The 16,089-nt window shown below is 44.5% G+C and overlaps 6 protein-coding genes across 6 annotated transcripts; 2 read left to right on the forward strand and 4 right to left on the reverse strand.

Annotated features, from left to right (window-relative positions):
- Window positions 1–276: 276 nt before the first annotated feature.
- Window positions 277–1,237, reverse strand: Triagg1_10189 (CAZyme family GH62; the record flags this gene model as incomplete). Its single annotated transcript, XM_062894233.1, has 2 exons — window positions 277–327; window positions 380–1,237. 2 exons carry the CDS (start codon window positions 1,235–1,237, stop codon window positions 277–279), a joined length of 909 nt encoding a protein of 302 aa, XP_062750838.1.
- Window positions 1,238–3,895: 2,658 nt separating this feature from the next.
- Window positions 3,896–4,933, reverse strand: Triagg1_10190 (uncharacterized protein; the record flags this gene model as incomplete). The annotated part of the gene is made up of 1 exon (XM_062894234.1): window positions 3,896–4,933. The coding sequence occupies one exon, from the start codon at window positions 4,931–4,933 to the stop codon at window positions 3,896–3,898; it is 1,038 nt and encodes a 345-aa protein (XP_062750839.1).
- A 1,271-nt stretch (window positions 4,934–6,204) lies between these two features.
- On the reverse strand, window positions 6,205–6,958 carry Triagg1_10191 (uncharacterized protein; the record flags this gene model as incomplete). Its single annotated transcript, XM_062894235.1, has 4 exons — window positions 6,205–6,462; window positions 6,513–6,743; window positions 6,797–6,868; window positions 6,920–6,958. 4 exons carry the CDS (start codon window positions 6,956–6,958, stop codon window positions 6,205–6,207), a joined length of 600 nt encoding a protein of 199 aa, XP_062750840.1.
- A 2,432-nt stretch (window positions 6,959–9,390) lies between these two features.
- Triagg1_10192 (uncharacterized protein) lies at window positions 9,391–10,265 on the forward strand (the record flags this gene model as incomplete). The annotated part of the gene is made up of 4 exons (XM_062894236.1): window positions 9,391–9,836; window positions 9,893–9,983; window positions 10,040–10,140; window positions 10,178–10,265. The coding sequence occupies 4 exons, from the start codon at window positions 9,391–9,393 to the stop codon at window positions 10,263–10,265; spliced, it is 726 nt and encodes a 241-aa protein (XP_062750841.1).
- A 617-nt stretch (window positions 10,266–10,882) lies between these two features.
- Triagg1_10193 (CAZyme family GH128) lies at window positions 10,883–11,746 on the reverse strand (the record flags this gene model as incomplete). The annotated part of the gene is made up of 2 exons (XM_062894237.1): window positions 10,883–11,086; window positions 11,153–11,746. The coding sequence occupies 2 exons, from the start codon at window positions 11,744–11,746 to the stop codon at window positions 10,883–10,885; spliced, it is 798 nt and encodes a 265-aa protein (XP_062750842.1).
- Window positions 11,747–12,870: 1,124 nt separating this feature from the next.
- On the forward strand, window positions 12,871–13,686 carry Triagg1_10194 (uncharacterized protein; the record flags this gene model as incomplete). Its single annotated transcript, XM_062894238.1, has 1 exon — window positions 12,871–13,686. One exon carries the CDS (start codon window positions 12,871–12,873, stop codon window positions 13,684–13,686), a length of 816 nt encoding a protein of 271 aa, XP_062750843.1.
- Between the last annotated feature and the right edge of the window lie 2,403 nt (window positions 13,687–16,089).

Here is a 16,089-nt window from a genome sequence, read left to right on the forward strand (position 1 = left end):
TGCCATTGAGCATTCCGAGAGAGCCACTCTCCATCTCTCACATCCAATATATTCTCTCTCACTTTGAGGCACCGCTACAACCAAGATGGCTACATTTCCTCTCTACCACTCAACCAGGTTTAGATGAGTGTCGGGAGTGTAGAGAGTGTAATTGCAAGTTAGCAGTGTACTTCATATTTCGACAATATTCTGGACGAAATAAGCAGATTCGCGTTACTACTATAACAGCTTGGCCAATATGCTAGTATCTACTCATTTATATTTCCGATTACTCTCTTACAGACATTGAGAATACCATTCGTTGCTTGCGGTGCATTTGTAGGGGCTCTATTGGTTTGTCAACAACCGTCATTTAGTGTGAAGACACGCAGTTACATACCTCGCAAGTGGTAGGCCCAGTCCACCCTTGACCACCACATTGAGCCCAGTGAGCCGCCGTGCCTGAGCCTCCACCTCCAGAGCCTCCATCCCCGGATCCTCCAGAGCCACTGCCAGGGTTGGTGAGTGTGAGAACACCAGGTCGCCATGGCAGGAGATTATACTCCCCGCCAGAACCTATGGCCATCCCCTGGTAAAGCAGTTGCAAGTTGCAAAGGTCGATTGTCATAGTCTCATCGTTTGTGCTGCGGATAAGGTCGCCGGAGCTGATATCATTAGTCCAGGATGCTCCACTGTTAGCATGCCCAGCAAAAGGATTGCTCTCTGAGGCAGCCTGCGCTGTCCATGAACCATTTAGACTGCTAGCAGTAAAAGAGCGGAAATACCGCCCCACTGATCCAATACACTCAACGATCATAAGGTACTGGCTCTGGCCATCAACTTTATAAACTTGCACCGCTTCGAATAGGTCATTGGTAGCGGCAGTCATGATTGTCGTGTAAGTTGAACCAAAGCTTGCTGGGAATTGCGAATTCGGCATGCTGGACCGATAAATGTGACCATTATCTCCTGCGAAAAAAAGATACATGTTTGTGCCATCGCTGATAAGCGCCGGATCAATAGCGCCTGTGCCGGGCAAGCTTCCAGTAAATAGGGCTTGGGGAGATGACCATCCATTTGGGTTCGTAGGGTCGGTAGATGTCATGTAGTTGAATGGGTATACACCCCATTCTTGTCCTAAAACCCAGATGTTTTTTGGGCGGTAGTAAAAGAGGTTAGGAGCAACCGCTCCATTATTCATCGCGTTCTGGCTTGCTGAGCCCATGCTTGACCAGTTTGAGAAGAGACCAAAGTTCATTGAGGCGTAGGATCCTGCTGAGTTGACGGTGGATGCATAAACGAGATACTGGTCATTATATGGGATGACGCTGAAGTCTTTGAGAGAAACCCAGCTAGACTTTGGGGTTGCCAGCGGGCCCGTTGATGTCCATTTGTATGATGATGGGAGTGTGCACGACGCTCTGGCTACCGTTACCAAGCTGAGTAGAGAGATGGTACTGGCTAGCCAGCTATTCACGTCAAAGTCTGTGATTCTCATGATAAGAAGTTCTCATAAAGAGGATATAAGAGAAAGATACGTAATGAAGAACTTGTTTGCCACTGAATTTCGCGGAAGAGTACAAGCATTTTATAGACATATTACAACAGACAATTAAGACAGCGTAAATTTCAGCAACAGACTTGCTAGCTATAACGGAGTATCGCTTAAATGTTACGGGATATGTTTGAAGATATTAAGATAGCCCTAAATTGGCAGAGTTCGGGAAAAATGCCGTGCACGCCCAACCAATCCAAGCTTATAGACAATGTATGCCCGCATGGAACGTCATTCTATACTCATGGCGGCTAAAGGGATATTATCCATCTTAATGCGCACCAATCGCAGGCTCTTCTTTATGATAACGCATTCAAATGGGAAGGCAGAAATCACAAATGTGACATAATCTATTCTAGACATACTACCGATTAGGAGGAGCCGAACCCGAGTATCTCCAAGTCCTGTATAGCCTTTTTCGTGACAACTCTTATAAAAACGATCAGCCCCACATTAAACGAATTGGATGAATATTTCCACAGAGAACTGGATAACAAGTTATGAGTCGTAGTAAATGACTGATCTTAGAACCTTGATAGTTAACAGACTATCAGTTCTCAAAGGCTGTACTTCGAGATTGCCCATATCCGTCATTACTGATGTCAGTACTCATCCATCCCGGCAGAGGTGATTATCGTAACCTTAAGAAAAGGTCTCGTCCGTAGTAAAACATCGGTACACGCATTGTGTGCCGCCATCTAACCTTGTCCGCTTGGCACTTGTATTATGGTTATTGACCATTCAGTTTAGGCTAATATTAGAGCATGATTCTTCTGGTGGATTGCGCGTGTCGTTTCATCTGTTAAGAATCACGCCGCCATTTTCGCCGGGACCACCAGAAATGTTTCAGAACCATCGGATAAAATCCAACGACAAAAGATGTGTGATATATCGTTCCACATATGAGGCTGAGTTGTGAAAACATCTTTAGCGTGTTATATTAACTACGTAGCTTTATACAAAGTCTTAATTTATTAAATTTGGTCTCATTTAGATTTGCTACCTGCCGTTGAACTGAGAAATTGAATTAGAGCTTCTCACGATTCCCTCCACACTGGACTTCAAGAAAGCTTATTACTCCGGCCCTACTACGTAATAGAAAAAAAGGTTTCAGGTATCTATTATCAGAATTTTTCACAGAAAGAATTATCTTTAACCTTTACCCGTACGAATATTATCCACCATTGCTCCCAACAAGTAGCTACACTCGGCCGATGAATAGATTGAGCATAATGACCCACCGTACTCAATGCAATGTGAACATTAGAATCAGGAATTGCCGCGTATTGTGCGTTTGTCTCGAACTTCAATTTTATTCGGTCTTCTTCTTTGTTTCCCGTTTTCTGTACCATCCCAAGTGTGCGTTTCACTCACGATTTCGAGCAGGAGACTGGTAGTTGCAACCATGCATCGGCAAAATGCAGAAGCCGTCCTGGCACTTCACACCTTTGCGGGTCAGACGCAATAGAATGTTCTTACAAGGGATATCTCTCGCGGCGAGCAAAACGGACCTAAATGCACAAACTAACACGGCATTGATGTATGCACTCCCATAGTTGCTACCATATACATGCATGAGGCCTTGGGTCTGTGTGATGACCGATTGATTGTCCACAGTAAGCACTCCACGTTTCAGCTCGTTGTAGCGTAATCTACCGTCGTTGGGATTTGTCTGCTGTTGCACTAGGCACCAGTGGTGCTGCCATGGTCGCTCTCAGCAAAAAAGAATTCTTCACAAGCAGTGCACTTATGGCCACCCTGTTGGCTACAGAATCCACCTTAAAAACTAGAACGTAAAATGAAAGTCTATACTGCCGATTTGGGGTATAGCTCGCGATCTTTACGGTTGATCATGCATTTCGCCAATGAACCCATTCAAGAGGCTAGAGATGTGCTCTAGCTGTAGAATTGAAAGATACTCCATTCGATGAAAGTCCGAATCGATGGAGTGATCCAACTATGACAGAGTGGGTATATCAATACGATGCAACGGAGGCTATGCATCATGAATGGATACGATAAGTTTTAGTAACCTGTCAGTATGGCGTTGGGCAATTATGTGAGTAAATAAAGATTGTTTTTCTCTTTTTCTTTATCATGCCTTCGAACATCTCTGTCTAGAATATCATGCGCCTATCGCGTTATAGCTTCTTTGGCACATATGTACATCATTTTCGCCATCAACTATTTATACAATTTCCATTAGCTTAGTTCATCAGCTGCAGAAAGTATGCCCGTCAATATGGTATAGCGCGTATAAATATAGCGCTATCCACACTTGTATTGCCAGAACATTCGTTTATTAAGTATATTATTGCGAAACTTAATCTCTGACACCTGTCTCTACTATTAAGTACCTATTTACACCTTTGTAGTATCAAGGGCTATAACTTTACCACCTGTAACTCCAGCTGAACTTGGGTCGGCCAAGCCTCCATCCGTCACGATATACAATATTTGCTTGTCGTACCAATTCCTTCCAAAGGCCGCACTTGTCGCACCCGCAACTGTCTGGTCCGACTTCCCACCGGCTACAACTTGCTGTTTCCCTGTAGCAGTGGCGATTCGGACAATGAAATTAGAAGGATTCGCCGCAACCCACGCGTGCTCAGCCGTAGCATCTAACACAAAGTCATCGGCTTGGAATCCAATGTCAATTGGGTACTGCGCGCTCTTCGCGATGGTTTTCACCGGGCCAGCAGCGTTGCCGTTGACGGACAATGGTATCTTGGCAAGGAGTGGAGACTGGAAAGAGTTTGTGAAGTATAGAGATCCATCGTGGACTTTCATTCCATTGATGCCAAGCTGTAGTTCTGCACTGGTGTTTCTCTTGAACTCTGGAACATCGATGGCGACGCTGTAGCGGCCGCTGAAAATGTCTACTGCAAAGACTTGACCGAGGAAAGAATCGCCTGTAAGAACAACACCAGGCTTGGAAGCTAGAGCGGCAAGGCCGTTTAGGAAAACTGCCGACGAAATCGCACTAACTTCTTTCCCTGTTGGCTTTTTTGAGCTCGGATTCCCGGTGTTGTAGTCCAGTGTCCATATGCTCCAACTGCCAGGTACACCCACGCCTGGCCCCGAGAAGTTTCCAACATTGACAGCAAACACGTCGTGTGTCACTTCTGCAATTCCCAAACTTACGTTGGCGTCGGGGAACGAGTACACCAGCTCAGCAGACCCAGAAAGTGGTTCGATCTCCCAAACCTCGGGCAAGTTGATGAGAGTGACGAGAAGATTTCCGTTGGATCGTACGGCAATATTCTCAACCCAGGTGTTGTTAGGGAAGGTAATGACATCTCGAAGTGCCTTAGAGGCCTGACTAGCTTGGTCTGTCGGCAAACTGAAGACCAAAGCGCCGAAACTGGCAAATACAACAGAAAAGCTTGCAAAACGCATCATGGGAAAAATTTCGCTCTGTGGAAATGACGTCTGATCGGAGTATTATTTTCTGTTGTTTTGAACACCCTCAAGTGGTCCGAAAGGGTCGCGATGAAACGGATATATATAGACATTACCAGATTTGCTTATAGCGATGAATAGGGCTAGACTCTCATTGGTACGGGGGAAATTTTAAAACGTCAAGAAAATCCGAGAATCGGACTTACAAAGTCGGTGATAAGCGTACGGATAGTCTATAGCCTACAAAGCTAGGACAAGCATAGATCGCCGAGTCTCTAGAAGCCTATGCTATAAGCATCACACAATGCCCCGGGCAACGCGCACCATTATCCCAAATAAGTATTTTTGTACGAATAGGGAAATCTCCTGTCTAGCTGATCAATTACTCAGCGCTTATCAAATTAGCTGAGCATCGATAAGTAATTTGTTAGTCAATATGTATTAGAAATACGAGAAACCCCCTGATTAGAGAATATGCCTACCTAGTACTCCATAGTTATTTTCGACCGGCTTATAAGTATACGAGAAAAGCCAGCCAAGAATGCGTGGCAGATCAGTCGTTACCATTACAATATGTATTTATGAAGTAAAAGACCGAGGGAAATGTCTTCGTTAATATAAAAATGTGCAATAACTGGCAGCATCCAGAGTTTTGACTTGAAGTATAAAACCTGGGATATATATACTTCGTTAACACACTTTGGGTCCTAGGGTTTACAACTACCACACCTTACCTTAAAATATGTAAATCCGTATCGTTCGTTAGCTTCCTAAAACAGACTATATGTAGATCACAGATGATAATATTTTATTTAATCAACCCATTGTGATACTTTCACTATGGTGAATTGTATAATTCACGATGAGTAAACTATATATTCCGAGAGAAGGCAACTGTCGTTTAGAACTTAGAAATGCTCTGGTTTGGCATTGGCAGACAGGCCATGCTGTAGCATTTGGCCGAGTAATCTTTATCATAGAATAAAGAGACTGTGCCAAGAGGAATTAACTTACCCGTTGGTGTAGCGTGTTGATAAATCAATGGCAATCTAGCTAGTTGAAGTTGGAGCAAAGAAGTGTATATGATCTACAAGGAAAGAAAACATTACTTGACTTGGGAATCAGATACCTCCGCACTTTTGCAAAACGACCATGCATTTGACTACGTTACGTCTTCATCAATCTATAGGCCGATGATTTGTACCATAAAAGAGATTGCGTCCTAACACTGACTTAGATTTACTATATAAAAGCAAGGCATCTAATGTTTAGTCTATGTTTTCCAAGATCAGGCTATCGATAAAAAATGCAGAAGCCCTAGATTGTCCCGGAAGGAATGTGTTTTCAGAAAGTATCGTTACTGAGACCTCAAGGAATTGGTATTCAGCACCATTCGAGGAGACATTAATATGGTAAGGACCCAATCCTTCCGTTCCAGTGTGAAACTGAAACTTGTTCTCGACATTAACATTGCCAAAATCGGACTGTAAAGTACTAACAATGACAGTTGCATTGCTTGAATTGAGCTTCAACACAGGTTAGCAGAGTTTGACCCAAATCTCGGACTCTTATTTACCTCGGGATTCGTAAAAACAGGCGATATGTCAAAAGTAGCTTCGTTTATCAAAGCTTCAAATTTGACACTTATATCAAAGATAATTTGGGCATCCAGTGTGCCTTGAGCAAATAAAACATTTGTGGGTGAAGTTGCCCGGCCAAACAATGCTACGCTCATTTCTTCGTCTAATGTAGAGCTACAAGCCGGAGTTTTTGTAGCATTAAGTACCAGACCCGGAATGGCTATGCCCTAGGACGCATTAGCTAGAATGAAACAGCAATTAGAACGAAAAATAAGCTTACATGGTAGGGTGATGTGTCAACCAATGTCGAATTGGCACAGCCATGGTCATTTGATACAGCAATATCATCAAACTATGAATAGTTTTAGTATACGTTTAATTACGAAGTATAGAACAAACCCACATTGAGAATAATCTGCTTACCAGAGGCAACAAGTGCCATTAAGGTAGCCGAACTCAAGGTATGAAGTAACAGCATACTTGCTCAGTAAATAACTACCAGATTTGCGTTTATTTTACTTTGCGAGAGTAGATACAGAAAGGATATGGGCATAGTAGGGAAAATAACATCATTATATACTTGAAGAGTTGTTATAATTAGCTTCAGTCTTGCTACACTCACCTTCCTATACAGTGCTGCACCGCACTAGCTCTATTGTCAAGGATAGATATGTATTCTTGTTGTAATACGGACTTTTGCATCGGCCGGGTTCGGGGGTGCGGACCGAGAATTTCTTCCGGTTGAATACCAGTGATAGACCGCGTCTTCCTACACCAGAACTCGAGAGCTTATTTCTCAAGTCGGATGCCAGAATTCCTTATTCTGGCAATATGTTGGCCACTTTCGTAACCATTTACTTCCTGGATGCAATTTAATGTTTGCAATCTCTTTTTTTTTCCCCAGACTCTTCGGCATGCACGGCTTTGCCACGTAAGTATCCAAGACCCCATTTGTACCTTTCGTAGGTACTGACTAGTGCTGAGGAACAGCGTTCCTTATATCACAATAATATGTGGTGCTACCCTTGGGCTCTACGGCCGTATTACTAGGTCATTGACTACTAGTTTGGCATAGGTATATCACCGGCTTAGAATCAAATCCGACGACTTTGTCGGGCAATTAATCATGCCGCATATAGTAGAAAGAAAATGCCTTATTTTATTAACTATGATTTATACATCATAATAATTTGTATACAGCGGGCGCCGCTGCTATTTTCTCCCCACTTTGTGTCTATTTCAAGAACTTACTGGCGTTAGGTCTAAACGCTAGTAACGTAGTCTGTAGGCACAGACGCTTATTCAGACAAACAAATCGGGGGACTTTCTGGCAAGTATCCAACCTGGTTTGACAAGTATCCAAACTCTCGAAAGGGACCTGTAAGTAGTATAAATACTTGCCAGAAAGTCGCCAAATCTACGAAGTAATGCATAAGTCATTACAATAGCGACCGAAATGGGTGGGTTTCTCTCCGCACGAATCATTTTCGCGGCGCATTGTGGCTGATACCGCGGGCCGCTTCCGAGCAGGTCGTACCCTCAGCGAAGGCGATACTACGAGCCGGAACTAACCTCTATTTGTAACGTCAATTTGCTGCCATCTTCTACTGCTACCGACTTCCATCGCCTCGTCAAATTATTGCCAGCGACAGCTAGCACGATGCTATAGTGGGTAGTTTATAAACAAGTAAGGTAGTACCCAATGCCGAAATTCGCGAGGGAATCCCGTAGGTGCCGACAGCCCGACCCCTGTCCGAAGGATTGAGCCGCCAATACTATTACTACCAGGGGTAATGATTCGGTCCTCGTTTACTATTACTCTCATCAATGGACGGTATGTAGTTTCTAAGCAGCTGAAAGGAAGTATTTGAACTTAATAAAGCAAATTTCACTCAATAGAGTTGTCAAAATAAATAAAAAAAACTGAGTCAAGTTACTGCATTCGATAGCCTGTTGACATACTACTATTGTGATAAAGCACAGATGCGTTCGGCATGAACAGTGCTGCCTGGAAGGAATGTCGCTTATCATAGCACCAAGTAATAGTAATATATGGTGCTAGCCACAAAGGTAATGCATAACTGCTCCAGTATGAACAGCAGTTCCTGGACTTTGAACATAGAACGCGTGATCCTTGTAAGCCACCGCAATACTAAGTAAAGAGTTGTAACAAAAAGGCTAAGGAATGTTCCATTTTGAACTTGATCGAAATATGGAAGCTTTTATTGTAAGAGGATAGAAAGAAATAACGAACACCTGTATTGAGTTCCTGAATTAACGTCCCATCAATCATTAGTCGGTACATACCTATAATATTTACAATTGTACAAAAGGCAGACGGCTTAGCAACTTTCTCATTACGCCACCAGTCTCCTTAATCGGAGTTGTACCAGGCCACCCTTCGAGCCTAAATACTCGAGACCCGGATGAACAGATGTTTTAAGCTGCATACTGCACCCAAGGAGAAGGTTGTGGTCTTATACCATGCTCAAATAACGGTACATCTTTGCATCCGCGCCAATCATGTTCAACTAGTGGAGCTATCGGATTCGAAAGGCTACTCTTACCCTCTGGTAGTGAACGAAAGCAGACAGTCTCAACAGTTGTTGTTGTTCGAATTCCTAGAAATACTCTATTGTCAGCATTGACAGGATCAAACGGGCCGAGAGCAAGGGTTGAAAGAAAAATTAGATTCAAACAAATTCACCAGACGATTTAGAAGATACCAGTACAATACTCAGCAAAAGAACCATCTATAAAGAGAGACTTCGCTTCACAACGTTTCTCATAATATCTCCATCAATCTCAAGAACTTCAATTGCCTTGTATCGGAGACTTTCAACTACTTTTTGACGCTGTGTACTTCTATCTAAAATGGCTCGCCTGACTTACGTCCCCCTACTTGGCCTTGCCAGCTCCGTCCTTGCTGCTCCTCAGCCGGCATTGACTGGAACTGAAGGCACGATTGCTTCAACCGTTCGAATTGCCGGCCCTACAGCTGCTCCTAACATTCACGGTCTCGAGATTGCTGCCGCTCCTCAGTTCTTGACCATCACCGTCATTAATAGCCATGGTGATGCCATCTCGACCTCGCACGCTCACGATCCGAACGGACCTTCTGCTGTGTCGGGCAATGTAGGTCCCGGCACCATGGCCAATGGTGCTACTGCTGCCTTTGCCGTTCCAACTGGATGGATTGGTAATGTCGCCATCAATGACGCCGGCTGGGCCATTACTGGCGATGATTCCCTGATTGAGGGTAACTTTGTTGTTCCTCAGGGATCTACTGAAGCAGTGGCCGATGTCGATATCTCTTACGTGTAATTTATAGACCACTATTCGCATTCCTCGTTCCTATCAACTAATTCTTCTCCAGTAACGGATTCTCTGTTGCCATTGTTTGCTCTTGCAACGGACAGGTTGTGACTGGTTGCAACAAGAACTTGTTCAACCTCAATTCTTGCGGCGTAGGTCGAACTTGAAGTACACCACTACAGTACACTGAAGTTAACATGGTATGAAGAACAACGACGGACAAAACGCCTGTGTTAACCCGCTCCGAAGCGATGAAGGAGCCACATCTGCTGCGCCCTTCTTCGCCCCCTGCCAGCATGCCGCCTGGACGTATGTTAACGATGGCGCTGCCAACTCTTTCGGACAGTGCCAGTTTGGCCAAATCACTTGCTGCGTTGGATCTGCTTGCCCTCCTAACCCTAGGCAACCATAGAACTTTGGCAATTGAGGCTTAGACTGGAGACAAGGAGAGTTTTGCTGTCGCTACTACATGGTAGTATCAGGGATTCTATTCCTCTCCTTGTTTATAAATGATCTAAAAAAATCTTCTTCTTCGCAGTCGTATAATGTAAACACGCAGCTACGCAAAACACATGGTTACATAAGATTATATGCTATTTACATGGACCAATACATCTTCATTGTCGCAACCTTTCGCATTACGAAATTGTGGTAGTGTCGAGATATAGAAACATGCTTATCATTAGTGCAGAAATGTTTTCCTTTTTTTAAATACATTTTTTGGGGGGGGGGGAGGGGGAATCAAGCATTCAAATGGTATATAGTAAAGCAGCTCTTTACGGGGGCTAACGACTCACATCGTATATTCACAAGAGGCTTCAGCACCTACTAGCCAACCTAATAATATTCAGTCATAATCTAACCAAGGTACTAGCTATATTGCACAAAATCTGACTACAGTATTCAAAAATGTTCACCTTGAGCAGTATATTCGTTTTCGTCTAACTATGTATCTTAAAGTAATGTATGTACAGTAGCATTTTTCTCTTTTACATGATCATGAGCTTGAAAATATCGTATGTACACCAGCATCTTTTCCAATGTCATAATCTTACACACTGCCCGAGCCATAAGGGCTGAAGGCATATTGGATGCCCAGAGAAGAGAGTGAAGGTCCACCGTTCTGGAGCAAGTCCTTTCCGTTGTCCGCAGTGCCAAAATAAGAGTAGCGGTAGACGCAAGGGTTGTTATCGAGGAACGGGATCGCCGATCGCAAGAAAGTGGCCTCTTGGTCAGCGTTTCCACCTGCTTGAAACTATTCGGGTGGTTAATAACGGCAATCAATATTTCTTGCTGGTAAAAGTTGTTATGAGCAACATACCTCTGTGATCCAGACCTGGCGGCCACCGCCAAGGGAGCAGATACTGTTGACCCAGTTTTCAAAATCCGCTTCCAGTGTCCAATCGTTGTACCAGTGGATGGGGATGAAATCGATGTGGCAGCCGCTGCAGGCCTGCAGGAACTGGCTGATCCAGTTGTAGCCGTCATTGGAGACAGCAGGAGCACCGAGTTGCGCGTGGCCATAGAAAGGCTCCATGTATTGCCTCCACGCATTAGCAGCATCGCCAGGGCTTAGATTGGCCTGGCTACCCAGCTCTGGCTCATTAAAGGCCAGCAAGTGCCCTGAGCCTCCATTGTTGATCCAGTACCAAGCATTGTCGAACCATTGAGTGGTATGGTAGCTCTGCGTACCCCACAGCATGGGTACAAACTCGGCCCAGCTTTGCTTCTGGGAGGTCGTGCTGTCCCAGTTATACTGCCAGTTGACCTGCGAACCATGGCCATTATACGACCCGCCAAATTGGGAGATGGGAATATCATCGTTCGCAGCTAGGCCACGCTTTGGCCATGGGTCTGCAAGGGCTAAGGTGAAAAGAGAAGCGGCAACGCTTAACTTCTTGCTGGAGAAAACCATGTTGGCCGAGTGTATGTGGGACTGCGAGAGCAGATTCAGAAATTTTGAATAGCAAAAGAAGATAGAAGCCAGGTCTTTTGATGTGAGCAAAGAGATTGGATGTCCAACACACTTGGGAGCGGTGGTAAATTCTCCTGTATTACAACGGCAATCTATATGCTATATATACAGTTTCCAAAACAATCAATTATTTTGTTTCCTTGATTAATTGCAATATCTCAAAGGATGATTGCAATCTGTCGAAGGATTTTGTGCTCTTCCTCTTCTGTTTTCACTTTCTATTTTTGAACTAACCAGTCAGCATAACAAGCCTATTTGTCAATACGCTTTCATTGTAATATGAAGCATGTGCCTCGTGGCACGATAGTCAGGCACACCTTCGTAGTTGGTTGGTAAAAGTCCTGTTTCGAGTGCTAATAGTGGAACTAACTCACAGTCAGGATGCAACCCCGGCCCACGCTATGCGATATCCGGCACAGAAGGCTTATATTGACTAGCATAACACGCTGGAAACTGCTGCCTTGAATCCTTCATATGTGGATACGTATGTATTCATTGTTTCTGCAAAAAGAAGGTAAAGATGTTTTCCTTTCCAATAAGCATACTCATTTGTAATACGCTCGGATGGATCCTGCCGATAAAATGCCGCAGCAGACCATCTCACAAGATACTGAATCTTTCCCTTGCTGGGTATAATGATACGCTCATCTTTTGCAACTCATCTCCTTCTATATTCATCATAGGCTATCTTTATCCCTTGACTCGACATGGCTTCTTCTGCTACTCAAGAGCCGGATGTGGCTACAACTCTCATTGATTGGCTCGGTATTACTACTACAGCACGCCATTGAAGCTGCGGAAGCTGCGGATCCTGTCACTGCCCATGAGCTCACTTGGCAACCCGAATCTCACGGCAACTATTCAGGCGGCGGTAGTTGTGAGAAAAGACTGAAGGTGACCAGATAGCCTTGCTTCAAGACTGGCTATCCCAGTCTCGCATGAACATGCGAATAGAGAGGGGAGAAGTATATAAATGAGGACATTGCTTCATCTCGTCTTTCAGTCCAGCCATCCAACGAGCATTGTTTCAACAAAGATCAACTATCTATTCATCTGATATCATCATGCGTGTTATCTCTCTTGTCCCGTTTATTGGCGCTGCCATTGCGCTCCCAACTGAAGCCCCTGGAGCATCTCCCGCTAACAATATCACCGCGCCTGATGTTAATGCCATTAAAGCCGTACCACAAAATCACTTCAAGAGCTATCAGACTGGTGGCTTGGTGCGCCAGTCTCTCAAGCCTGAGGGATCAAAGTCCAAGCGCGACTGGGTCTGCAGCACTTCGCCAACTCTGACCTGGGGTGACGGCGACAATGGCGGCAAGGGTATCTTCATCACCAACACCGACAACGACTGGCGGGGCTTCTACGCCTTCCACAACAACTGCGACACAATTCCTTACAAGTACATTTGGGTCGCAGCCGGCGCGACTCAGTTTGTGTCCTTCCCTGATGGCTGGGAGGGCCGCATCCAGCGCGGAGTCGACGCAACCATGCTCAATGGCCAGGCTCACTGGCTCGGCACATGGTTTGAGTTCAGCTGGGACGCAAATGGCTGGGGCTGGAGCGACGTCTCTCTCATCCGTGGCTGTGACGGTCCTGTCCTGGTCAGCTCTCAGGACGGCTCTGGAGCGTGGAAGGGATTCACGCAGGACATCTTGAGCAATGCGCCCAGCAACGCTCTTGACACCAAGGATGATGGACAGAGGGTGCTCGCGGCCACCGAATTCATTGGAGGTGCCATCAACACACCTCCTCGCGACTGGGAGCTCCAGCAGGTTGGCTCTCAGTACGTTTATGTCGATGACTCGCACGGCAGCCCCGTCATTGCAGCCACCAACGGCCGTTTCGGCACTACCTGGCCTGCCGGCCGACCATAAAGTTGTCATTTTGAGACCAAATCTGTTTGATAACTTTGAGAGTATATATACGTACATATATGTAGATACAGATAGCAAGAATTCTACAAATTACTGTGGAGATATTCTACGCCCACTACTAGTAACTAGTGTTTTATCGTAAACAGTTGTCTAGTCATGTCGTGCCAGAACTTTTAGAACCAGGGCAGAAAGATTGAAAGCGGTGCGTTGTGTTGTCTGGGAAATATCGATTCGTAGTATCGTAGTGCTGGAGCCATCGGTCTATTATTGGCGATGATTTAGTATCAGTAGCAAAAGGAAATGTCAATTAAAGGAGTGTTACCGATGACATAGCAGCAAAAAAGCTCTTCTAATAATCTATTGTAGTATATCTTAGCATAGTAAGCTCTTGAGTAATGGTTAAACATAAACATCTGGGTATATTTTTTATGCTTCTTTCATCTATACCGTTGTTACTTTTGTATGGAGTAAACAAGTACTCATCATCAATATGGAATAGATACTTCGTGATGTATCTGATAGATGTCAGCTGTTCGTGTTACTCTAGAAGCATGTAAGAGCTCTTGGTCTGTTTCAATTGTAACAATATCCAACTATGGAATGAAAATAAAATAAAATAATAGGGTAAGCTGTGGTCACAGTCGAGGCTGCTATGAGCCTAGTTCGAAATCCGTCAGGATTCAGGGGATTCAGGACCCATGGCTCCAGCACGTGGCGTAAGATGAGCCTAGACTATCCTGGAGTAGATCAATGTTCCTCTACCCCGGCAGCTCTCTTGCCGAAACTCTCCGTTGCTGGAAGGATCACCAATCAAGCTTCATGGCTCGGGATTTACATAAAACTCAAGCCACGATGCAAAATCAGCCAGGGCCCGGTGTTTTTATAGATAAGTCCACTCAAGTTGTTTAGTACCAATTAAATGTTAATCTTCAAGCACGAAAATGTAAGATAGTAAAGCCGAGAGATATCGCTGCTTGATGGCGTTATGCTATCGCATCACTTGTGTATTAACGCATATTGCCGCTTGCTATTACTGCATTCTAGTATATTTCGCGCGTTGCAAGATCAATTCTCAGCACTCCCTATTCTGTGCCGGATTGAAGAAGATACGACTATGTGCTATAAATGCTAAAGCTGTGATGTCCAGAATAGTATCAGCTATTGAGATTATTGTCCCGTGATGACATATCCCACACTGCAAGTCAGCTGATAAGGCAATGGCGACGGAAGCCGCAACTGCACAATGCGCTGTGCCAAAGAGTGTTGGAATTGATGCTTCAAGCTACATGACGTATACAGAAAAAAATCCAGCACATTGATCTTCATAAGTACATTGAGATTGGTGTAGATAGCTGATGTTGCGTCCAACCCACGGAGGTATTGGGCGCATATTCCGAACCTATCCGGTTCACTGATCTCGCAATGCTCCAAGTTGGATCAACGTTCATCCCTTGAAGGCCTCGAGGATCGTTGAAATGCGACATCCATTTACTACAGCCCGGCCTTTATAGTCATAGCATTAAGTCCACACCTAGGTTTAGCTTTTATTTCCAGATCTCTCTTGTAAAGAATGATTGGAAGCAATAATAAACATGAACATATGCTGTACCACATTTTACCGGCTCCATTTTGAGATGGCTGATCCACTTGAGTTTTCATAACGACCAGCTATAACAGCGTCTGTTTCTCCGCTGCCACACATACACAAGCGATTGAGGCTGGATACGGTTATGTTCCCTTTTACTTTCCTGAGCGATGATGTGCCCGTAGATGATGAGATGGAGACATCGGTATGCTCGTTCTGAAATCAACGTGAAACGTAGGTTGGATAGGGTACCCTATGCTAGGCGACGAAAGTTTGACCCATTCAACGCAGAGAAGGTAAGGACTTGACATATACATCACCACCTTTTTTACATAATTCAATTGTGGCATTGCGGACTATATTGACATGTCTCCATAGGTATTACCGTATTAGCCAAGTCGAATAGAAGAGAATGGGTTGAAGACGAGTGAGCTAGATATAAGGATTCATGAGGTACTTGATCCAACTTTAGCATTGCAGGATCGGGTACCATGACATTGAGTCACGCCTGACCCGATCATAATTCCACGTACTTTAGTCAACTTCACCGGTCTAACTCTACGATCAGTGAAAAAATCCGTTATACCGACTGGCCAGAGGAGTAAAATATTGTGTAGGGAACCAATTGTCATTGTAGCAATGATTTGCAACCCAACCATATATTTGTAACGGATCTGCCTGTTACGAAACACGGCATTGTGATATCTATCCCGAATAAACTTTATAGGGAGAAGAGTTGGTAACCCTAACCCTTCTCTTGGACCAACCTGGAAGTGGCCGTCAATGATCGGAAAACAAATGCGACTCTGACTATTCTC

The sequence above is a fragment of the Trichoderma aggressivum genome (assembly GCF_033847375.1).
Source record: "Trichoderma aggressivum f. europaeum strain CBS 100526 chromosome Unknown scaffold_067, whole genome shotgun sequence".
Taxonomy (NCBI): domain Eukaryota; kingdom Fungi; phylum Ascomycota; class Sordariomycetes; order Hypocreales; family Hypocreaceae; genus Trichoderma; species Trichoderma aggressivum.